The following is a 25,550-nucleotide window of genomic DNA, read 5'->3' as shown; positions in this document are numbered from 1 at the left end:
TTTGTTCACTTTCCCTTTAGAAGAAAGGGAAAGTGAAAACTAAAATGGCGATCGTCTTTCTTGCCTGATTTGCATTACAGAGTAAAACCTGGATACAGATTAACTCTTTAAATACAGAAGTAAGAATTTGGCTTTTATTCTTTCCTCCTTTTTTTTCTCTATTTTTTTTTCTAAGAATACTTAAAAGAACTGTGCCCTTTTTTTTCTTTTTCTCTTTTTTTTCAATAAGAATCTTTCTTCTTGGAACTTAAGAAAATGGCTTCAAAATGTCTGCCTCCCGCCCCTAAGGTTCCTATTTCTTCTCCAATGCCTCAGCCTGCATCTCAGAAACCAAAATCACCTCCACCTTCTCCTCCTCCTCCTGCAATTTCTCTTAATGATTTACAAGATGCTTTAAAACAGCATGCCTTGGATATTAAGGAGGAGGTAAAAGATCTTATAATTGCAGAGAGGGCTAATACAGAAGAATTATTGGAGAAAAAGAACAAACAAGTAAGAGACCATATCCTTCTGGCCTTTCAGGGCCTAGCCCTGCACATAGAAAGGATTGATGACCAGATGGAAAAGATTACTGAAAATGCATCAAGGATGGAATTTAGAATGCAGGAGGTAGAGAACAAGATAGAAATTACACAGGATGAACAAATCATTTCACAATATAGGGAGATGGAACACGCATTGCGTATCAGAGGCCTGAGGGAGAACCCTCAGGAAGACTTAAAGATGCTTATTGTGAAAGATATTGCTCCTAATATTGGTTGGCGGCCTGAAATAATTGAGAATGAGATAGAAAAAATTTTTAGAGTTAATTCACGGGTTGCTAGACAGAGAAATCTACCAAGAGATGTGGTTATTTATTTTTCTAGAAGATCTATCCGTAATGAAATTATACAGGCTTTTTACAAACAAAAGTTTCAAATTGCTGATCAAGATGTGATAATTTTAAAAGAGATACCTCCAAAAATTTTAAGAGCCAGAAAAGATTTTACTTTCTTGTCTGATGAGTTGAAACATCGTCAAATTCAGTTCAGATGGGAGATTCCAAGAGGAATAATAGTAAATTATGAAGGGATACGTCACAGATTAACTACTGTTTCCAAAGCAAGAGATTTTTATCAGTCTATCTTAAAAGCAAGATTGTCACCACCTCACAAATAAGGATGACGGAAGAGTCTCTTATGGCAGGAGCCTCATCAATGATGGTTATGGAACAAGCTGCACCGAATTCTGACATAAAAGAGCAAAGGATGACACGAGCTGCCCATAAACGTAAAGAAAAAGAGCAGTTGCAGAAGAGTGGTGAAAGTTTGGTTGTTACAGAGCCTGTGGGAGGGCAAGACCAAAAAGATCTTCGACAGCAGATCTGCAGGCCATGCTCCAGAGGCTCCAGGCCGGTCAGGTTCCTGATCTGGAATGTTAATAGCTTAAACGTGCCCCAGAAACGAAGGAAGATTTTCCATTATTTGAAACAACATAATAATGATTTGATATGTTTGCAGGAGACTCATATAACCTTAAAGGATTCTAAATTCTTGATGAATTCCCGTCTGGGCACACATTTTACTGCTCCAGCCCCTGGGAAAAAAGGGGGAGTGGTAATTTATGTGAAGAAAATTTTTTCAGCTAAACTAATTGAGGCTGATTCTGAAGGAAGATATCTTTTTGTGGAATTATTATTACAAGGCCGAAAGGTTCTTATTGTTGGACTATATGCTCCCAATCAACAACAGAAACAATTTTATAAGTTGCTGCATGGCAAGATATCTCAGTTGGATTATAAATCGGTAATTTTGATGGGTGACTGGAATGGGGTTTTAGACCCAACTATAGACAAAAGAAGTTCCTCTAAAACTTTTATTCAAACTAAATTACCTATGACTTTCTTTGATTTGAAGGAAGAATTGGAGCTTATTGATATTTGGCGAGAAAGGAATACAAGTGATAGAGACTTTACCTTTTATTCTGATAGACACCAGTCATTTTCAAGGATTGATTTTTTTTTGATTACTAGTGACTTCCTCCCTAGAGTGAGGAAGGTGAAAATTTTTCCTAGAACATTGTCAGATCATAGTCCGGTGTGGATGGAGTTATATTCGGAAGACGGGAATAGAAGATCCTAGAGATTGAATGAGAACTTATTTAATCGGGAGGAGTTCATACAAAAGTGTAAAGAACATTTAAAGGACTTTTTTACTATAAATATGAATAAGGGAACATCGATGTCTATGGTGTGGGACGTTAGTAAAGCATATATGAGGGGAATTTTGATTCAATTGAATAAAGTTTTTAGGGAAAAAGGGTCACAAAGACGTAGAGAAATAGAAGAAGAGATCAGATCAAAAGAACAAGAGTTGGTTCTTAACACTACTGATAATAATTTAAAGGTATCTATAAAGATGCTTAAGGAACAATTTAACATGTTGATGGCAGATCAGGTGGCTACCAATCTGTCGTATATGAGACATAATACTTTTTGCAATGCGAATAAGCCTGGGAGGTGGTTGGCTTATCAGTTACGAAAGAAACAGAAAGCTAGAATTATAGAGAAAGTAAAATATAAAGGTACTGAGGTTTTTCAGCAAGATTTGATTAAAAAAAGCTTTTTGGACTTTTACACAAAATTATATTCAAGTGATAATATAAGGGGTTTGGATATAGATAAATATTTACAATCAGTACATTTTCCTAGACTTTCAGAGGAACAACAAAATGGGATGGATAGTTTAATTACTGTGGAGGAAATTGGCTTAGCTATTAAGCAGTTAAAGGTTGGAAAGTCTCCTGGAACAGATGGACTGACTTCTAGGTATTATAAGATTTTATCTGAAGAAATGATAGAGCCACTAAAGGAACTCTTTAATAGTATTTTGTTGGGTATGCAAGTTCCTCCTTCTTGGAAAAGAGCTTTTATATCACTGATTCCGAAGGAAGATCAGGATCTTACAGAGCCTAAGAATTATAGGCCAATTTCATTATTGAATGTTGATTATAAGATCTTTACAAAAATTTTGGCAAATAGATTAATGCAGGTTATGAAAGACTTGATTCATAGTGATCAAGCAGGATTTATAACAGGGAGATATATGAAACATAATGTTAGACAAATTATTAACTTAATTGAGTACTTGGATAAGAATAATCAGATTCCTGTGGCTTTTATCTTTTTGGACGCTGAAAAAGCTTTTGATCAATTGGACTGGCAATTTTTATTTTCTTTGGTAGAGAAAATGAATTTTGGGGATAATTTTTTACATGCACTTAAAGCTATATATCAGCAGCAATCTGCACAAATTGTTGTAAATGGGGGATTGACTGAGAATTTTAATATTCAAAAAGGGACAAGACAAGGATGTCCATTATCCCCATTGTTATTTGTTTTAACATTGGAAATTTTATTGATTCAGATTCGGGAATCGAAGTTAATTAAGGGTGTAAAGATAAGGAAGAATGAGTATAAATTGCGGGCATTTGCGGATGATTTGGTTTTAATTTTGGAACAGCCGAATCAGGCGATTGATGGTTTATTAGAACTTATAACACAGTATGGGAATGTTTCTGGTTTTAAAGTTAATAATTATAAGACTAAGATATTATCTAAGAATATGTCAGTTAAAGAAAGGGAAAGTTTGATTAAAGCCACAGGTTTTCAGATGGTAAAAAAGGTTAAATACTTGGGAGTATATCTAACTGCTTCAAATGGAAAATTGTACAAGAACAATTATGAACCACTATGGGCAAAAGTCCAAAAGGATTTAATAGATTGGAAAAAATTGCAATTGTCATTGTTGGGGAGAATTTCAGCTGTAAAAATGAATGTTCTACCAAAGTTTCTTTTTTTGTTTCAGATGATACCTATTCTTAAAAAAGAGGCAAATTTGGAGGAATGGCAAAAGGGTATCAATAATTTTATATGGGCCGGGAAGAAACCAAGGGTTAAATTTAAGATATTACAGGATGCTCGAGAAAGAGGGGGACTTAAGGCACCCAATTTGAAATTATATTATGATGCAGCCGCCCTAACTTGGTTAAGTGATTGGCTTAATTTAACAAATATGGATATTCTTTTTTTGGAAGGTTGGGATTTAATATATGGTTGGCATGCATATTTAATTTTTAATAAGAAAGTTGATCGGACTTTTAAATCACATATTTTGAGGAATGCCTTACTTCGTGTTTGGAAGAAGTATTATTATAGATTAAATTATAAAATACCTATCTGGGGGATTCCCAGACATGCAATTGAGGGAACCTCTAAGGGGACAAATTTTGATAAAATTTCATATAAAGAATTGTTAATTTGTTCTGGTTCGAATTGGCATTTGAAATCCCTAGATGTATTAAGGCAGCAAAATATTCTACAGTCATGGTTTCAATATTTACAAATAATGGATAGATGGACTGTAGACAAGAAAGAGGGAATAACACTAGAAGATAGACAATTGGTTATTCAGATTAAAAACCAAGGTCCGGCTCATATAAAAAGAATATATAATGTTTTATTAGAGTTAGATTCGGAAACAGAATTGGTTAAAGATTGTATGATTAAATGGGCTCAGAATATACAGGAGCCGATCTCATTGGATTTATGGGAGATAATTTGGATAAGAAATGTTAAATTTACACAAGCTCAAAATTTGAGAGAAAATTTTTATAAAATGTTTTATAGATGGCATTTAGATCCTAAAAAATTATCTTGTATGTATTCCAACATACAGCCCAAATGTTGGAGATGTGGCAATAATGATGCGACATACTTTCATATTTGGTGGAATTGTAAAAAAGTAAAGGCTTTTTGGATTATGATTTGGTGGAACATTCAAAAGATTTTTAGAAAGAAGATAAAGTTTACTCCTCAACTATTTTTACTTGGTATTTTTGTTGACTTAAATGAAAAAGAAACTACTTTGATGTTGAATTTATTAACTGCAGCAAGGTTACTAGTAGGTCTATATTGGAAGAAAGATTCTTTGCCTACTTTAGAAGAATGGATATTTAAAGTATCTAGTTTTGCAGAAATGGCAAAAATTTCTGCTTATTTAAAGGATCATACACAAGAAAGATATATTACTGTATGGGGAAGGTGGATAGATTATATTCAGAAAAAATATGGAATTAAAAAGTTTTATTTATTTTATGAATGAATATCAAATATTATAGAGAATTGTTTTATAAGTTATGGAGTTAAAGGTTAATTATGATTTTTTTTTCTTTCTCTTTTTTTTTCTTTTTTCTTAATTATTATAATTTTCTTTTTCTTTTTTTTTCTTAACCCTGTATTCTGCTCTGGGAAGTGAAGGGAGGGGGGGGTGGGGGTGGGAGGGAGGGTAAGGGGGGGTTCTCTATTTTAAAATTTTATTGTATTTTTATAAATGATTGTATGTTTTAAAAAATAAAAATTTTCAATAAAAAAAAAAGAAAACATGTAGAATTGTACATTATTTTAGCCTGAAAATAATCTCTTGAAAAAAATTTAGTTCAGTCTTGCTTCCATATTAATGAAACTAATTTTGAAATAGCAATTGAATAAGTTTTTTTCTGAGGATTAGCAATGTAGAAATAAAAAATGCAATATATATTTAGAATAATATATAAAGATACTGTATTTAACTGCAGAACATGTATTTTAGAACAATAAACAAAGCCTTCTGTTCATTTTGATCGTGCCTATGATTATATGCCATCCAGTTGTTTTCAGCTCTTAGTGATCATATAGATAGTTTTTCTCCAGGATGATCTGTCCCCAACTTCAGATGCACCCTTTGGTGCTATAACTGAGTTCAACCACCTTGTTGGACATTTTCTTCCTTCTTCTACCCTTCTCACTATTACAAACTTCTTGAGAGCTAAGTCTTCACAAATTGTTCAGTATATGATAATTTGAGATAGGTCATTTGTACAAGTGAGAACTGTGGATTGATTTGTTCTGTAATCCATTTGTACATTTTCTTAGCTATTCATGCTATTCTCAGGAATCTTCTGCAACAGTAATATTTCAAAAGCTTCAGTATCCTTCTTGTCCTTCTTGAAAGCCTAACTCACTTCCATAGAGAATCACAAGAAAAAGCCATTCCCTGCACCATTTGATCTTTTAAGGTCTAGAGCAGTGGTTCTCAACTTTCCTAATGCCGCGACCCTTTAATACAGTTCCTCATGTTGTGGTGACCCCCAACCCCCCATCCAGCTGGCCAGGGGGTATCAAAAACTTGACCCCCAAAAAAGAAGAAAAAAATGGGAAAGTATAGGTAGTCCTCGACTTACAACAATTCGCTTAGTGACTGTTTGAAGTTACAGCAGTACTGAAAAAGCGAATTACGATCATTTTTCACACTTATGATTGTTGCAGCATCCCCCGGGTCATGTGATTTACATTCGGATGCTTGACAACTGATTCATACTTAAGACGTTCACAGTGTCCCAGGGTCACATGATCAATGGCCAGGGGATGTGGCCAGCTGATCACTCAGGTTGCAGAGTGCCTGTTGGGGGGAGGAAGAATCTGTGTTTTTCTGGGATGGGACTGGGGTGGGTGCCTGCCTTCCTTCCCTCCCTTCTCTCCCCTTGTCCCTTCCTACCTTCTTTTCTTCCTTTCCTTCACTTCCCTCTTAGTCTCTTCCTCCTTCCCTCCCTCTCCCATTGTCCCTTCCTTCTTTTCTTCATTTCCTTCACCTCCCTCTTAGTCTCTTTCTCCTTCCCTCCCTCTCCCATTGTCCCTTCCTTCTTTTCTTCCTTTCCTTCACCTTCCTTATCTTTGTAAGAAACTGAAATCATCGCTAATAATAAATTTATTTTATGAACTCATCTTCCAATTTGAAATGCAGATTTATGAAGATAGTATTTAATGTAGAATTCAGACAATGTGTGCTGGTTTCATTTTTAGACTTCAGCAAGGTGTGTAGTAGGCATTGAAGAGCTATAAATATATGTGTTAAATCTTTTTCCTGAAGATTGAAAGGTGATTTGGAAATATTTATTGTTTGGTGAGATGAATTTCAGGAGAGTATTAAGACACGTGCTGGCCAAAAGTGCTAATCGAAATTTTTAAAAGTTCCCAGAATAACTACAGATAGTCCGTAATTTTAACATTCTCATTGATAATGGCCTCAGAAAAGGTGATTTATGACTTCTAAATGCTTTATAGCATTTCCAACCATCACAAAATGTCTCCCACTCCAACTTGTGATCTCAGTCTGGGTGCTTGGTAACCTGTTTATTGTTACAACTGTTTGCCAGGCGCCTCTTGATCATGTGTTAACCATTTGCCAGCTTCTCTGTCAGCTTCCCCAGAAATTCAAGAGGGGAGGTTGCAAGCTATGCCACCTGCCAAGAGGACTCCCTCTGGGGGCTGGTTGAAAGAGCACCCTGTTGAAGGATTTCAGCTCCATGCCTGAAATCCTTTGGCAGGAGCTCTTTCAACCAGCCCCTAGAGATGTGAGGGAATGAAAATCCAAGCAGGATTTTATGCTCTTGAGTGGAGAGGCAGTACTAAGGTATGAAGAACAGGATGCCTTAGAGGTGAGGTAAGGTCCTGGAAAGCCCAGCCAGATTGTGAGAATATCTCCCATTCAGGGGCTGAAAATTTTGCTTGGGTTTTGTGTCTAGTCTCCTAGAGTCTCCTCCAACCCCGAGGCACCCTGCACTCTTTAATCTGGGACTTCACTTAATGACCCATGTAATCACTTAACACCTGCAACCAAGAGTTCCAAGGTTCCAGTCATTGAATGAAGCAGTCACATGATGTCTCACTTAATAACCTAATGACCAAGATTCTGGCCCAATTGTGGTAATAGGTCAAGGACTACTGGTCCTTGGCTTCAGTGACTAAAATTCACACTTCTTCCCTCTGATAAAATCAAGAAAATAAGATGTTCTTGACTATTATAACATTTTCAATGTTATGAAAAAGTATTGGGTAGAGAAAAGATATATTCATTGGTTGTTAATAGTTTTTGAGATATGTTTGGTAGAGAAGTGTTTGTGCTAAATGATGATACAATGTGTAGGAGTAAATTGTTCATAGTATGCATATTTATTAGGAATATATGACCTGAATATTTATGTAGTTTTCTCTTTTTAATGTACTTGCTAACTTATTTTCTCACTCATCTGAGAAAAATTACTTTTGTGGCAGTATCAGGGAGAATAGTTTTATTTATCAAGTTTGTATAGCTGCCCATCTCCCCAAAAGCAATTCTTGGCATTGCAGAGTTAAAAAAATTACGGTTTTTAGCATAGCATATTCTGTACATGCTATCAGCAGTAAACACTGCCCCATGTATTTACTTGTCCTTTATTTATAACAGTTTGTACAGATGCTCTTTCATGTTTTTTCATCCATTCAGTTTGAATGCTTATATGGACCTATGGTCTGTTACGCTCCTCTGGTGAGGTGACACTGTCTCCCTGGCAGCTATTTCTGCAGTGGCACTCAGAGCCATGGCTGAGGTAAGTGAGCTTACTGCAAGCCATGGTACCAGTTTATGATTAAGATAGAGCGATTTAACACTAATTTCAGCCTGGATTGGGTTGAACAGCATGTTAAAGTTAACCTTGGTGTAGCTTAGTATTTGATGGAAATAAAACCATTTGGAAAAAGAAAGGTTTATAGAAGTCAAGCTCTACTTGTACAATTGTTTAGAAATAGAAGGCAATTTTCTTAAGGAGATAGCAAGGATTACTTCAAGATGTATTTTAGCTTTTAATCCCCTAGGTAAATTTGTTTTCTACATCTATAAAGAATAGTAAGAGTAATATGTACAGTGTGTTCAAAAAGGAGATAATTATGTGCTCTGTTTTCATTAGATTGTCTGTACTGGAAGGGATAATTTTAATCTATATGGTAAAAGTCTTACCTAATAAACATAATAACAAGGCCTCTGACTTTTCCATGGAATCTCAGAAGGACCTAAAGCATTATTTTAGAGAATATCTCTGCCCTACAACTTCAAATTGGAGAATACAGAATAGAACATAGAATAATTGAGTTGGAAGGGATCTGAAGATCTTCTAGTCCAGTGGTTCTCAACCTTTCTAATGCTGCGACCCCATAATACAGTTCTCCATGTTGTGGTGACCCCCAACCACTTATATATCACCGGGTGCCAAGGGCATGGCCAAAGAAAAGGGGGAAAAATGGCAGACAGCCTTGCTTGGCGACCCCCGTGAAATGGTCGATTGTCCCAAATGGGGTCGCGACCCACAGGTTGAGAACCACTGTTCTAGTCCATACAGGAGACCCTATGGGCTTTACACTTTAGCTGCTAATCTATAGCAGCAATAGAATTATTATGCCCTTTATAGAATTGCAAGTTTTAATCAAGCTATACAGTATATTTGTGGCTATATTAAAACTAGCAGTACTGTACAATATACAAAAATTATGCCAGTTAAAGCTGTTGTATAATCTCATAAAAGAATTTGTACTGATGTGATGCTGTTTCAATGTGTAGTTTTATTAGTTCAAATTAGAAATAATCAAATTCTGATCAGGAGCTTAGTTTATGGTATTTAGAATAGCATTTTAAAGCTATTTTATAATTTGAGTTGTACATAAGCTATACAACTATAAAGAACTGTAAAGCTGATGAAACTGTAGAGAAAATTACATATTCCTTGAGAAAAACTTGCAAACTTTTAAACAAGCGAGTTCCATTAAATATAGCGCACTGGGGTTACAATGTTTGCAGTCTTACATTTAGTAAACCATTTTATGCCCAATAAAATAACAATATGAATATCGTAAATGTTTAGAGGAAGTTTGGTGAAAATTGAAAGTTGAAATCTGTTGCTCAGATAGTTTGTTGACCATTAGATGATTTAAATACAGTAGAATTATGAAACCAGTGGCAAAAACGCAGTGGCAAAAACACATTGATTATTGATTAATTATATACCATCAAGTCAGTATTGATCATAAAGATACTTTTAAGGACAATCTGTTCCCAACCTGGTCCTGCAGATCTTACTCATCATCACTGTAATTTTAAATGCAAACACATATCATTGTTACATGTAATGTATACGTCCTAGCACCTTAAAACTGAGTAATAAGGTTTAGGATATTACATTTTTCTCCTAGAACATCACATAGTATTGAGAAGTTATGTTGTACTTTGTAAATTATAATTCACTATATCATGTATATATTATTGCAAAGTATAGCAATATTATATGCAACTACTGAATGAAGCCATTTGAAATAGTTACCTATTACCTATAATAGCTATTCCATGTGGCAGATATTCTTTATCTGTACTATTTAATTGTGCTTAGTTCCTGCAGCTATGCAGAGGTAAAACATTCAGAAAGATAATAGATGGAGCAAGTAAAGATACATAGAGTAGATCATTTTGTACCAGCACTATATTAAATTGTCTTCTCAGACATTAAATGCTGATAACAAGGAATGACCTAAAATTACGTATGCAAGATAATCTAATTCCATACAGTCTGCATTTTAACTCATTTCATACAGATAGGAGACACAACTCTTGAGATGGAACTTCTTGTATAATATGTTTGACATGAACTGTCACAGTTCAGTTTTAATAAGATTTGAGATGAAGACTATACAAATATAGTCTTTGCCTTGAGAAGACCATATACCGGAAATGCCGGCGTATAAGACAACTTCCGCGAGCGCTGAAATCGGCGCCAAAGACGGGGGTCGTCTTATACGCCGGAAATACTGGTAGTTTCCGGCGTATAAGACGACATTCTAGGAATGCGGCCCGGCTATAAAGACGGGGGTCGTCTTATACGCTGGGTCGCCTAATACGGCGGCATATACGGTATTAACATATGCTTTCTTCAGCATAATGCTACAGATTGTTTTTACTTGAAACATGGATGTGAATTATTTTAATTAGACAGTTTTATCAAAAATAACATAACTCTTAGTTCTGGTGATTGATGTTTAATTGCATTTTTCAGGGGAATAAAAGAAACGGCTTATAACAAAATGAGAAAACATCCACCAAACAGAAGAGGTATCAGCTTTGAAGTGGGAGCCCAGTTGGAAGCCCGAGACAGATTAAAAAACTGGTATTTCTTATTTCATGATAAAATCTGGATAACATTTTTTGTTATGTTGTCACATTGTGTTGCAAACAAGGAGTCAAACCAACAAGTGTTCCAATTCAGATCTCTTTGTGATTTAGCTATGTATTTAATTATTTAGCTTCTTTGGTTTTATTCCAGTAACATTTAAGGAAGTAATTTACCTGAACTTGCAGGCTGTATTCGTGTGGAAAAACTTTTACATTATTTTGCTGATTTAATAATAAAATGTCATAGTGACATATGTCCTAGCTTTAATATAATGTACTGACCAAAAATAGCTAAATTTATATTGGTATTTACAATAAATTATATAAAGAGAGTATTTTTTAAAAAAATGGTTTGCTTTACTTGTAATGACGCCTTGCAATGAAAATCAGCAGTGGCCTTCAATATTCAGTACTTCTCTTCCATGGCACATCTGGTTTAAGAGGCTTTGGGATTTAATAAAACATAGATTTCAGGATATCTAAACTAAAGAGAAACTGATAAGCATTACATATATCAGGATTACTAATTAGAATTCTGGATTTGCACATTATATTAATCATGCAGCATGTGTAAATTGCTCCATTTACCTTTGCGTTTTTCTGCAGTTGTTTACAGTTGCTTCGAGCCAACGTGAAGCACAAACTTTTTACAGAGGCTGCCTCGTACCATTTTGCAGTCTGGTGTCAATCTTGCAATTGTTCAGAGGGCTCCTTTTCCAAATTGCAGTTTGGAGAAGGAGCTTCCCAAATGATCGTAAGAGTGGCACTAGTTTCCATGCGCTGGTGTGCCTTGTAATACAAGCCCAGGCTCCCAGACCATGGCTTATTTCCACAGCCAATGGGCATTATAGTAGCCAATCTGGGTCTCCTGCACGCAGCAGACTTTCATGCACTGATGGACTCTTTAGTGGCCAGCCCGGGCTTCCCAAGTGTGGGAGGGGGACTAGAACTAGGCTCCAAGATTCTGAGGCTTTGTGTACACTGCTGGTCCAGGTGGGCAGCTAAGATGGGAGGGAGAGAGAAGGGTAAGGACAACTGGAGTTCCCCTGTGTGATTGGTCATAAGAGCAGGCAGACTGCCAAATGCCTGAATTATTTCTTGGCCATCCAAAGGTTGTCCAGACAATTCTTGAGGTTTAGGTGCTTCTTAACTGCTGCAAACTTGGCTGATGTTATTACCACGATATTTATGAAAAGGTTAATTGTAAAACTTTCAAGGTCTGTTGAGCAAAAGCACGAATAACAATCACTATTGCCTCAGTGTTTGTGTTTGTATTTGTATTTTATATGTTTTGCCACACCTGCTAGGATTTGAGCTGGAAAACGAAAAACAATTACTTATTTTTTCAGAATAATTTGAAGAAATTGTCATGAGTAAGATAAAAAAAATTATTCACAGATTCATAAACCTCTTACAGTTAATAAGATATTGCAGGTCCCATTGGCTAGGGAGCTTCACTTGGTGGGTCCTAATCAACAGGCCTTTTTTTTTATTGAAGCCCCCACTTGTCTATGAGATGAGCGGTTATATAAAAATGATTAAATAAATCAATGTGTAAGGATACACTATTTAATGTATATTTTCAGTTTTACTCAAATATATTTGGCAAAAAATACTTTACATTAACTTTGTTTATATATAGGTATCCAGCTCACATTGAAGAAATAGATTATGAAGAAGGAAAGGTGCTTATCCATTTTAAACGTTGGAATCACCGCTACGATGAATGGTTTTGCTGGGACAGTCCTTATTTACGTCCTTTAGAAAAAATACAATTAAGAAAAGAAGGCTTGCATGAGGAAGAAGGATCTTCAGTAAGTAAAAACATTGGTCTAGTAACAATTATATGTCCACATAAATTATATAATTTAGAAATTAGAGGAACTTAACACAATTCCTTCTTTTATTGAACAAATGAGATAAAAATGTATAGATAGTCCTCGGCTTATGATGACAGTGGAATCAGAATTTTTGTATATTGCTAAGCAATATAGTCTAAAGCAGTGGTTCTCAACCTTTCTAATGCCATGACCCCATAATACAGTTCCCCATGTTGTGGTGACCCCCAACCACTTATATATCACCGGGTGCCAGGGCGTGGCCAAAGAAAAGGGGGGGAAAATGGCGGACAGCCTTGTTTGGCGACCCCCGTGAAATGGTCGTTCGACCCCAAATGGGGTCCCGACCCACAGGTTGAGAACCACTGGTCTAAAGTGTGGCTGCATCACTTAGTACTGGTAATTCTACAGTACTGGTTACTGTCGTTAACTGAATTTGTTGCAGTTGTTGGGTGAGGCAGCTTCTTTCCAGCTTCCCACAACCAAAACAAATGGAAAAGCCAGCAGGAATTTGCAAGTCCCAGATCAGCAAGCAGATAAGTGGCTGCTGCTATGTGAAATGGAATTTAAGGATTATGGGATGTGGGAAAGATGTGAGGAGATGTACGAGAGGCATCATGCATGTTGAGGATACGCAAGTGTGCAGATAGGTCAGAAAAGGGATCACTTAGATTAAAGAGGATGCATGGGGGGGAGGTGCAGGTTGGGAAGACTGGGAATGCCTGAGGGGAGCCATGTGCATTTGGAAGGAGGTGCAAGGGTACTATGTAGGTGAAGGAGGATGTACGAGAAGTATGTGGGTTAGGGAGGGTAGATGAAGTGTGAAAGGTGCTAGTTAGGGTGCGTGATGTGTGTGAGAAGTGCCACATGGAGAGGAGTTGTGCAAGTGACTGGCATGAGCTCAAGAGACTGGGGTGGGTGCATCAGTGTGGAAAACTTAGCACATCCACTTGCAACCTTTCCTGCCAGCTTTCCCATTGACATTTTGGGAAAGCCAGCAGGGAAAATTTCAAATGACAAATGATTGCTGGGGGCTTGGTAAACAGTCTTAAATGCAAATGGGTTCCCAGGTTCCCAGATTGCAATCATGCCACTGCAGGGATGCTGCAGCTGCATAATTTTGGGGACCTGTCATAAGTCTCTTTATTCAGCACAGTTCTAAATGAACAGTCACTGAACAAATAGTTATAAGTCGAGGACTACCTGCAAAGAAAAATAAACCAGAATAAAATGAAAAGTTGTTAACTTTAAACACAGATTTATTTTGCTTAATTATAACTATAGATAGTGTAATAAAGAATGATAACTTGCTTTCTATTAATAAGGCTAGTTTCTAATGAAAAGCTGATGAATAAAATGTATTGACTTTCATTTAGGGCTTCCTTCATCACAGAACATTTTGCTGCTCAAAGTTATTTTTTTGTAAAACTGTATAGATAGTTACTCTGATAAAATTTTATTTAGATTAGCCTCTGGTTAACTGAAAAGAAGGTAGCACTATTCAGTTTTAAAATATTTGTGCCATTTCATAGCAGTTCATTAATTTTGATGATTTTAATTATATGAAGCACAATCTTTGTTATGAGATGCTATTATGGTATGATGGTGATTTTCCTAATAAGCTGAATAATATGTTTATAGTGCAATAGAAAGTAGTTAATGATATTTGTTGTTGGCAATATTAGTTTGTAACAATAGACTTTTTAAAATTACAATGCAGTAGCATATTTTTATACACCTTAGAATGATAAATGCTTCCTGTTTTTCTAGGAATTTCACATAAATGATCAGGTGTTAGCTTGCTGGTCTGATTGTCGTTTTTATCCAGCAAAGGTTACCTCTGTTAACAAAGATGGTAAGATATAATATGTAACTTTTTAATATCTGGAAGTATTCTCCATTACAGCATTCAGGAGTACCACAGAAAACAGTATCATTCTGTTTCATATATTGTTCCTGATTTTTATGAACATAAAATATTCGTTGTATTGTTTCTTTGAGATATATCTCAATGATGATTTTAGGGAGATTAACTTCTTAAGTTACTGGCATAGAGTCTAAGAAAGCTTCTGATCCACGCGTGGGTCATTTTTGGAGATCATCTTTAGCTCTTTAGAGCAGGGCGTACCACCGGTGGTACTTTAGCACCTGGCAGGTGGTTCACAACTCCTAGCCAACTGTAGTGGGGGAGGGAACGAGCTAAAGCAGCGGCGTGCAGACCTGGAGGAGAATAGATGGAGCTTCAGGGCTCGGCAGAAGTCCCAGAATCTGCGTGCGCAGCTGCTTTCTGGTTGGGGCTTCTGTCGCACCTGGAAGACAAAGGAGAAGGAGAAGATATAAAAGGAGCAGGAGATAATGAGCGAGTGGCCTTTGCGAGTGAAGTGTGAGTGAGTGAGAGCAAGAGAGAAGCTTTTGCGAGCAAAGTGTGAGTGAATGAGAGAGCAAGAGAAAAGCTTTTGCGAGCAAAGTGAGTGAGAGAAGAGAGAAGCTTTTATGAGCAAAGTGAATGAGAGCGAGAAGCTTTTGTGAGCAGAGTGTGAGTGAATGAGAGAGAAAGAGAGACAGCGGCTTTTGCAAGCAAAGGGTAAGAGAAAAAGGGAGAAGGGGAAAAGAAAAGGCATTGACTTCTGACTTCCACTATTGCAATAGGAAGGAAGCATTAACATTGAACCTCAACTTTTTACTTTTCCATAATATTATAAACTAGCCATTTCTATAACAACAAATGAATCTAACCAGTAAAGCCACGCCCCTTTTTTTAGTCATCAAGTTTTTGACATCTTACTAAGCACTGGTGGTACTTGAATATTGTCATATCCTAAAAATGGTACAATCTGTGAAAAGGATTAAAAGCCCTGCTTTAGAGGTTGTCTGTTATGAATCAGAGCAGAGAATCATAGGCATCAGTGCAGGTGGCAAAAAGAAGGGCAGGTGGAGAGGTGTATGTGATAATTGTGCAAATGCAATAGTTTACATGTTTATGTTAGAGATTTGGAACAAAGACGTATGTAGGTAGTCCTTGACTTACAACCATTCATTTAGTAACCATTCAAAGTTACAATGGCATCAAAAAAAGTGACTTATGACCGTTTTTCACACAAGTGTTGTAGCATCTTCAGGGTCACATGATCAAAATTTAAGCACTTGACATTTATAACATTTGAACTGTTCCAGGATCATGTGATCCCCATTTGTAACTTACCCAGCTGGCTTCCAACAAGTAAAGTCAATGGTGGAAGCTGGATTCACATAATGACCATGTGATTCATTTAACAATTGCAATGATTTGCAACTCTGACAAAGGGTTAAGAAAGGACTCCCTGTGGATTTTACTCTGCTAGTTGCTGCTTACTATAGGAGTGGTGCTCATCTCTGTTTCAAGAGCCATTGAGCCAGCCCTGTCCGAAGATGTTTCCATGGTCATGTAGCCAGCATGATGTCATGGAGCACTGTTACCTTCCCACTGAAATGGTACCTATATATCTACTTTGCATGCTTTCAGACTGATAGGTTGGCAGGAGCTAGGGTTAAGACAGGAGCTCACTCTGTCGCTCACCTCTCAGGTCTTGGACCTGGGCTGCCGGCTTTCCAGTTGCCAAGCCCAGTGTCTTAACCACTGAGCCATCTCACTGCCTAACTGTGGCAAAAAAATAATCATGGTAAAATGGGACAAAACTCACTTAATAACTGCCTTGCTTAGCAATGGGAATTTTGGGATCAATTATGGTATAAGATGAGGTCTACCTGTAATAATGACATTTCCTTGATTACATTGTAACATATGGCTTCATTGTTATCATTATGCTTTATTACCAGCATTATTTATGAAAACTATAAGGTGCATGGGAGGTAATAACAAGAAAGGATTTTAAAATATAGTAGAAACTGGGATTTTTCATGGATTAGAACAATTGTACTTTTGAAAGAAACTAAATGCAAAACACAATTGCAGAATTTTTCATATTTATTAAATAACCACAACAAAACAAGTGTTTATTCAGTATTTGCTTTTAACTAGCTAGCCACATTCCTTAGCAGAACAGGCATGATATTTACAGCTGGACGTGCCAACCTCTCCTTTTGTTTCAAGGAGCACAGCCATTTATAATGCTAAATTGCAGAGTGACTAAACTTTTTTCTTTCTTTCCTGAATATTATTGTGTAACATGTTTCTTTTCCTGATAAAAATATTGATTTCCCATTTATCTTTGACCACCATCAGTGACATTTATAATAATAATAATAATAATAATAATAATAATAATAATAATAATAATAATAAAGTTGGAAGGGACCTTGGAGGTCATCGAGTCCAACCCCCTGCTCAGGCAGGAAACCCTACAACTTTTCGGACAAATGGCTGTCCAGTCTCTTCTTAAAAACTTCCAATGTTGGAGAATTCACCACTTCTGGAGGCAGGTTGTTCCACTGGTTAATTGTTCTAACTGTCAGAAAGTTTCTCCTTAGTTCTAGGTTGCTTCTCTTTGGTTAGTTTCCATCCATTACTTCTTGTCTTGCCTTCGGGTGCTTTGGAGAATAGCTTGACTCCCTCTTCTTTGTGGCAGCCCCTGAGATATTGGAACACTGCTATCATGTCCCCCCTCGTCCTTTTCTTCGTTAAACTTTTTTGGCCTTCAGCTCAGTCCAACTCAGTTTGCCCACTCTACCTTATTCTTCATTAAAACCATAGATCTTCATCAGCCAGAGCTGTTTAAGTTCATATTAGTTCCCAGCCATTACCTCCATTCTCAGAGTTCTTCCTAGAATTCCTCTCGTAGTTTTAGGTTACCCCTAAGGACAACCCAGTATCTATGGCCTCTTCCCCTCTCCCCTTTGGGAAGATGCCCTAAGACGGGTGTCAAACTGCCGGCCCACAGGCCAGTTTCATCATACCAAAGCCACGCCCACCCCATTGCCGGCAATGCAAAAAGAATCACGATACGCCATGACACATCATGTGACATGGCGAGTTTGACAGAGAAAGTAAAAAATGTTATACTTCCAGCTTAATATGCACATCAGTTGTTTGGAGTTTTGTGTGTACATGAGAGCAACAAGTGGAAAGCCATGACTGAATGGAGGCTGTCACACTATTTTTTTTTTCTTTTAAATTTCAGGAACTTACACTGTGAAATTTTATGATGGTGTGATTCAGACAGTCAAAAATATACATGTCAAAGCTTTTTCCAAAGATCAGGTAGGAAACATGTTTTGAAATTTTATGTATGTTAAATTCATCTTGTATGTAGACAATGCTACAAAGCTGATTTGCAGTTTAAGGTATGTACTACATTTGCATGTCATGCAACATCATTGTGAATATAAAATGCATATCTAGCAAATCTAGGTTTACACATTAATTCTCTACTTGCATAATAGGAAATATATATTTTTTGCTTCTATTTAATCAGGGTTTTAGCATGTTGTCCATATATGAGAAAAAAATAATTATTTAAAAATTTTAAACATCATACCTTGAAGTAAATCTGTCTTTAATAACATATGAAGCTGTGATTGCTTGAATCAGTTTGTTACAATGTAACATCACTAACCATACACATATTTATAAGGCGCAGTAATTTCATTTATTACTGTGTTGTTAAAACAAATGGAACTATGTGATTAAAGAACATGTCTAAATCCACAGTTTATTTAATATGTTTTTTTGTTTTTGTCAACATGAGAAACTATTGAAAAGGGAAACAAAAGCTTCCAAAAGTATCTAGGACATGAACATAAGATGAATTTTAATTATTTCCATATATGTATATTGCACTAGAAACATAGTTTTAGCATGATGTGCAAACATAGTCACAGAATCCAAATTTTCTATCAATCTTAATTTTGATTCATATATTTCTAGTGTGTGGCATGTAACATTTTAAAAAGAAGGTATTTGCTTTTTAAAACTTGATTGCCATCTGTTTCTTCTGTCAGGTATATTTCTTTTGTAGAATTTAACAGTTTTCAGTATTGATCATTTATGCTCTAGCATTAAATGATTTTGTTTTTCTAGCTTTTTCCTTAGTTTAATTGTATATCTAATCTCCCTCCCACCCTATAAATAAATTAATAAATTAATTTGTAATAAAAAATAAATCACCAACTTCTTTGTTTTTAGTCTGTTGTGAATAATTCAAAACCTAAGGAGAGATGTAATGAAATTCCTTCATCTCCTGAAAGATGGGAAAAATTTAAAGAGCAAAGGAAAACAGCTGAAAATAATAAGAAAGACAAGGATGAAAAGCTATTAAAGATTGAACGAAGGTCTAAAACTGATAAAGAAGGAAAACTAATTGGTTCTTCAGATAAAAATAAAGTTTCTGAAAAAGCCCTATCTAAAGATGGGAAAGAAGACAAGGAGAATATATCTGAAAATGATAGAGAATTCTCAATAGATACCCAGATTGAAAAAAAACCAGAAAATGATAGTGTGAAGGCCCCATCAGAAAACATCAAAGAAACTAAGCGACGACGTGGTAGACCACCTGTGGTGCCTCCAGCAGGTCAGTCAAAACTAAGTGTTGGGACAAAGGTATACAACATAAGGTCCCAGGGTCATATGCAGCTTCTTCAAAAAGTGTGAAGAAACTATATTTTTTCATATGCTAGAGAGAGAAAATTGTTAAATATATGGGAACTAATCATATTCCCTATGCACACTGGCATGAATTAGCTTTTATTGAAATGAAATAACATTTTCATTTAATTCTGGGTTTCTAATTTTATTAACCTTGAGCCTACCTACTTCTGGGAATGCAGCTCATAATACATTAGTTAGTCTGAAAATAATACTCAGTGCTCTATATTTGCACACAATCATTATAGAAACTGGCTGTCTTTCTGTGTTAAAAATGTTTAAAGTGTTACAGACTATGATTATTCCATTTGTTTTAAATCATACATAATGTATTTGGATAGGACTAGTTTGTTGGAATCAGCAATATAATAGCAATCTCGTTAAAAGTACTGCATAGTTTATAAGGAACTGAAGACAGTGATGACATGGAGATTTCCTTTTGACTTGTTATAATTACAGAATATAATGAATAATTTAAACTAAAAAAACTACAAGATTCAAATCCTAAATCCTGCAAAAGCCTTATATAAAATTACTTTCTCTTACAAGAATGAACTCTTTCATATGTATTGAAATATTTTTATTCTATTTATATATTTAGAACAAGGTTCTCAAACGCTGCAGCCAATAACTTTAGAACTGAGAAGACGAAAAATTCCTAAAGGAGGAGAAGTCCCTTCAAAACGTCCCCGGCTTCAGAAGAATATGTGTGAGTCAAGCCTATTTATTTAACTAGAATAGAAAATGTTAGAAAAAAACAAGTATAGTATAACTACATTTCATTTAGGAATTTAGTGGGGCAGTATTTTTAAATAAGTATGTATACATAAATGTCACGGTAGGTGCCAATATTATCTAACCTTGGTTCACCTTGAAAGAGCTAGAAAAAGTGGATGCGAAACTGCCAGGAAATACTGAAGATTAGTTTGGAACATCACATACACAAAAAGCACTACCACAGAACAATGGGAAATCACTTCCATGTAGTTATGAGAAATTTATATAGAGCTATCTATGTAGACACCAGATGTCAAGCTTAACTCAAGAGAGAAAGTACCTTTATCAGATAACTGGTTTTTATTTATTTTGTGTATGTATAGCAATATATGTATGATACTAGTGTACCAATTGTTATTTAACAATTATTTTTAGCACAAGAGAAGTTGAAAAGTGCTCCAGACAGTGAAAAAGATTCCATAAAGAGGCAATCAAGACATTCTACTACCAGTAGCCATGACACTTTAGATAATAGCATTACCACAACACTTCTGGATGAAATTGGGCCCTTTGAAGAAACTACTCCAAAAGAAATTAGTGAAGGTAAAAAGCTTCTTTTATATGTGTTGTCAGTAACTTTTGGGATCAAAGCCCAGTTCTAATGTTGTGGAACCATGTGGCAGTTTGCCCAGAACCATTTTTTATCTTTTTTAAAGATCTTAAAGAGGTGTTTTGCTCCTCCTTGTAGATCCTGGCTATCACCTAGGAATTGTGTCCAGTGACCTAAAAGTAATTTTACATTATTTTTCAAGAAATGGAAGTGGAAGGGAAGGATTCAAGATAGTTGCCAAAAGTACTTAATGTCAAGAAAAATAGTTTTTAAAAATGAAACTTAGGACAATATTAATATTAGTCTTCCAAAGAGCTTTTTCACTTGCAGCTGCTAAGTGGAATGATGGTTAAGGTAATAGATTTGGATTGGGATAAATTCAAGTAACTTCTTGACCACATAGCTTTCTAAATTTATTTATTTCACCAATAAATTAATTCTGCGTGGCAAACACAATTAAAAATATCAATATAACAACAAAATATATAACCAACATGAAAGCAAAATAGAATTACAATCAAGGAAAAAATCCATTATAAATTAATAATACTTTGCAAGGTTAACTCACCCTGCCTGGGAGAAGAGCCTGATTTATAGGGCTTCCTGAAATAATAGTAGGATCATGGTCAGTTTAACTCTGCTTGCCCCACAAAGTACAATTTAAAAGCTGTTCCAAACACTTTAAAAATTTTTAATACAGATTGTAGCATTGAAAAGATACCTGATAGAATGAAGGGCTATGGGAGGGAAAATGTAAATGTTTGAGGAAAACTTTTTGAAACTAAAATACTTGGCGGATAAAAATTCTCTTCATGCTAGCTTGGATTTTATTGTTTCTTAGTTTGAAACAATTCTATTTCTGAAATTCTAATTTTAAAACTGCATACTCAGTGCAAACATGTAATTAAGATACATTTTGACAGTTGCTCAAAAATTCCTTCTATAACATGGTGGAATCCTCTAGATTAAGCTTATTCTTCTGTTTTATCTTTTAGATCTCTTAGAGGCTTGTGCTAAATCTGACCAAAAGATTACTAAAGAGTCGTCTCCACCTTCAGAAGTATCTCAGGCTTCAATAAATGATAGCCGATTAAAGGAAGAGAACGTAGCAGAGTCTTCCTCCTCATCCCATTTGCAAGAGACTTCTGTCACATCTGTTACAGGTTAATTTGAGGGGGGTGGTCTTTGAGGAGAAAGTACACCCTGAATTTTGATGGGGCTAGGGTTGTGTAATGCCAGTCTCTTATCCTGCATGCTTTTAATATCTGTTGCATCTTATAATTAAAATGTAGGATTTTAAAACTGTTAATATATGTTGTTTTTGTAGTAAGCTGTTCTTCTAAGAGAATTGATGATTTTACTGCTTCCAAAGCTGCAATTGAACATGAGCCTAAATTTAGATGCAAGTTCTTAGACTGTTCCAAATCCTTTCGAAAAGCTAAATTGCTACATTATCATATGAAGTATTTCCATGGAATTGAAAAATCACCAGAACCACAACAGAATCCTGCAACAAGAAATATCCAGACAAGAGGTTCCTTGGCTTCTGAAAAGGCTAGTCAGGAAGGTTGTAACAGAAGGCGGACCACATCTGGTTGCTTATGTAAGTGGTATTTTTTTCTTTTTAAAAAAATACGTTTAATTATTTTGAATCAGATCACTTGGGTTGCTTTAAAGGCCAGTGTTTTTAAAATTCTTCCTGCTTTTCTTCAATTTAGTACTTAAACGACACAAGCTATCAATTTCACATAATTAATGTGTTATGCAAAAATATTAACATATATGAAATGAGGATGATCACTGTTTATTTTTGAAATTATTTGATGTTTCATCATATCTAAAGTATACCTGAGTAAAAAACCTAATGCTTCTAAACCAGCAGTCCCCAACCTTTGCAGCTTGGCAGCCTGGCTTTGGGGGGGAGGAGAGGGGAACCAGGTTGTGTAAGCAGTGGGCTGGCACATGCACGCACACAGCTCCACTAACACGAGAGAAGAGAAGCCTTTGGGCACAGTCTTGACTCCTTCAGGCTTCTCCATGCCAAAAGTGTACAAAGAGACAGAAGGCCTGAAGCAGCACAAGATCGCTCCCACAAAGCCTTTTGTCCATTTGTAGAAGCTTTTGGCACAGAGAAGAGAAATCTTTGGGGACGCAGTCTTGTGCTTCAGACTCACCGAGGCTGCCCGATGCTTCAAAAGAGGATCAGGAATCCGATGCAGGCAGCCTTGGTGAGTCAGCAAAGCTGAGCATGGCATGCTCGTCCCACTCAGCCTCTGTTCTCACTGCTCCATTTTTGGAGAATCTAGAGCAGGCGACTTGGCCTGGCTGGGGGGGAGGAGAGACTGGGCCATAAGAGCAGCGGGCTGGCATGTGTTCATGTGCAGCTCCATTCACGCAAGAGAGAAGCCTTTGGGGCCCGGTTGCAAATAGACCATAGCCCGGTCGTGGGCTGTGGCCCACAGGTTGGGGACCCAGGTTCTATCTAAACTATAAAGAATAAGACATAATGATGTATCTATTTTTTAAAAAGCTGCTAAAGAAAAGGATAAAAACAAAGAAAAGAAACCCAGAAACTTTGGAAGATCAAAATCAAAGAAAAAGAAAAAGAAAAAAAAGAAAATAAAATCAGGTAATATATTAATGGAATATTTTTAACAGAAAATTACTAATGGGGGGATGCCTTTTAATTTACTTAAGCAGTTTGTATCATTTGAGAGAGAATATATCTAAAACCTAACAGGTTAAAGCCAGTAAAAAGAGATACCTACATGCAGTTGTCTTTCCATCAAAAAACTTCTTGAGAGCCATAGAAGTGTGAAGCAATTAATTATGGAAAAGAATCTGAAGATGTCTCCTGGTTTACCCGGTGATCAAATTTTTCTTCTGTAAGAGGAGCTTGCCTCTTTAATGCAGGAGTGGGCAATTAACAGCCTCCATATAATTTTGATTTTGAAAGCATAATTCCCACTCTACCTCCCAAATGGATTCAAGTGGGTTACCTCTGGGAAGATTAGAGGGTATAGTTATTCTCCATACCTGTGGTAACTGAAGGAGATTATTATTAATAATATTGAAAATTGAACACAAATGTGGAATGGTATAAAGCTTTTAAATACAGTTATTTACAGTAGTTGTCATCACCTGCTCATTAGAGATATAAGCATGAAACACTAGATATAGTCTGCCTATTTTACAGCTGTTTCTGGTAGTATGTGGGTTATGTATTATGTAATTAATGGACTAAGATAAAACTCCATCTCTCTCCCATGTGCATCTTGTTTCCTTCCTTCCCATCTTTCTTAATTTTAAGTTAGTTTTAATGTTAATATTTATTTTAATGTTCTATCTTGTTACTTTTACTTGGTTGTAAGACACTTAGAGTCTCCTCTAGGCAAAATGGGCAGAATATAAATTTAATAATAAATAAAAATGTATTGTTTAAATCAATAAATCTTAATATTAGAGTTTCTGTGCATTCATTTTCTGTAATATGAAGTTCTGGATAATAAACTTAACTAAATTTTCCAGAACATTCAGGAAGTGAAGAAAATGTTGACTTTTCCCAAGATGTTTCTCCTCCAAGGTCTGCCATTACAACAAGATATAATTCAACAGATCGATCTTGTGTGCATTTAAGTACGCAAATACATAGTTCTGATTCTGGGCATCGTAAACAGAAATTAAAAATCACTGGTAAGACTACTTTTGCATTTTCTTTGATGGTTTTAATTAAATTAAAAATAATTCTAAATGTTAATGATAATTGGAAATTATTTTCACAGGCTTGCTGTTTATGATTGAGTATTGATAGCTTTTAAATCATGACATTTGAATTGCAGATTAGTATATCTCGGATATCTAATACATATATCTTTTTTTAGTTATTACTTTCTTTTGCGTAATTTTGAATTATTTAAATCAGGGATATGCAAATTTATTAAGCTTGAAGGCTGCACTTAAGAAAAAAAATATATAAAAAGTGACAGGGCATTGCCTGTTATTCAGCAACAGGCATTCCTTGCAAAACTTAAGAAGGTAAGAATAGCCTTGCTGTCTCAGGCCAAGGCCCATCTTAGCCTGGCAGTTTGTTTCTCACAATGGATAATTGATGCTTTTTTGCTGTTCACAAACAGGAGATGAAGACATGTTCTGCCCACCATTGTTCTCTTGCAGTTCATGTTTGGAGGGTTGCCTTTAACCCAATGTTTTCATGACATAAACATTAAGCTCTGCCTGCCTAGTTTTGCACAGGGAGCATTGTAAGAATATTTGATAGACAGTCCTAGACTTTAGCTTGCTACCTAGTAGCCTAAATTTGACACCCAGGACTTCCTAGCTATATTTCTCAACATTATTGCAGCCAGAGTGGCTCATGACTGCTGTTTTTCCCCCAGCAATTAATTTACCGTATTTTCCGGCGTATAAGGTGACCCAGCGTATAAGACGACCCCTGACTTCGGCGCAGATTTCCATGCCTAGAAAGTCGTCTTATCCGCCGGAAACTACCGTAATTTCCGGCATATAAGACGACCCCTGACTTCGGCGCCGATTTCCGCGCTTTAGAAAATCATCTTATACGCCAGAAAATACGGTAGATGGTCCATACATATTTTATTAATTTTCTAATTTTACAATCATGAGTACTTAATAAACAACATGTTGTTTGGGTCCATTGGTAATTCAGTGGTACATATTAACTTTCTCAGTCTAGTTCTAATACTACACCATCCAGTGCTTCCTTGAATCCTCTCTTCTTCTGA

At 36.0% G+C, this 25,550-nt stretch overlaps 1 protein-coding gene across 4 annotated transcripts in view; it reads left to right on the top strand.

Annotated features, from left to right (window-relative positions):
• Positions 1-25,550, top strand: part of PHF20 (PHD finger protein 20) — a 45,647-nt gene that overhangs the window by 7,717 nt on the left and 12,380 nt on the right. For 3 of the 4 annotated variants that reach the window (XM_039319094.1, XM_039319095.1, XM_039319093.1), the window contains exons 2-13: positions 8,340-8,442; positions 10,930-11,040; positions 12,688-12,859; positions 14,654-14,738; positions 18,001-18,080; positions 19,005-19,389; positions 20,065-20,172; positions 20,616-20,783; positions 21,786-21,953; positions 22,118-22,393; positions 23,321-23,419; positions 24,319-24,483. In XM_039319094.1, the coding sequence (XP_039175028.1) occupies positions 8,345-8,442; positions 10,930-11,040; positions 12,688-12,859; positions 14,654-14,738; positions 18,001-18,080; positions 19,005-19,389; positions 20,065-20,172; positions 20,616-20,783; positions 21,786-21,953; positions 22,118-22,393; positions 23,321-23,419; positions 24,319-24,483 (1,915 nt within the window). In that variant the 5' untranslated portion in view covers positions 8,340-8,344. The remainder of the gene's footprint in view (positions 1-8,339; positions 8,443-10,929; positions 11,041-12,687; positions 12,860-14,653; positions 14,739-18,000; positions 18,081-19,004; positions 19,390-20,064; positions 20,173-20,615; positions 20,784-21,785; positions 21,954-22,117; positions 22,394-23,320; positions 23,420-24,318; positions 24,484-25,550) is intronic. The other variant, XM_039319096.1, reaches the window with a different exon arrangement.

Source organism: Crotalus tigris, unplaced genomic scaffold (genome assembly GCF_016545835.1).
Source record: "Crotalus tigris isolate CLP2741 ecotype Arizona unplaced genomic scaffold, ASM1654583v1 scf7180000022411.5474196:2289641, whole genome shotgun sequence".
In the NCBI taxonomy this organism is placed as follows: domain Eukaryota; kingdom Metazoa; phylum Chordata; class Lepidosauria; order Squamata; family Viperidae; genus Crotalus; species Crotalus tigris.
The sequence above is the reverse complement of the archived record's forward strand: the minus strand, read 5'-3'. Positions and strand labels throughout refer to the sequence as shown.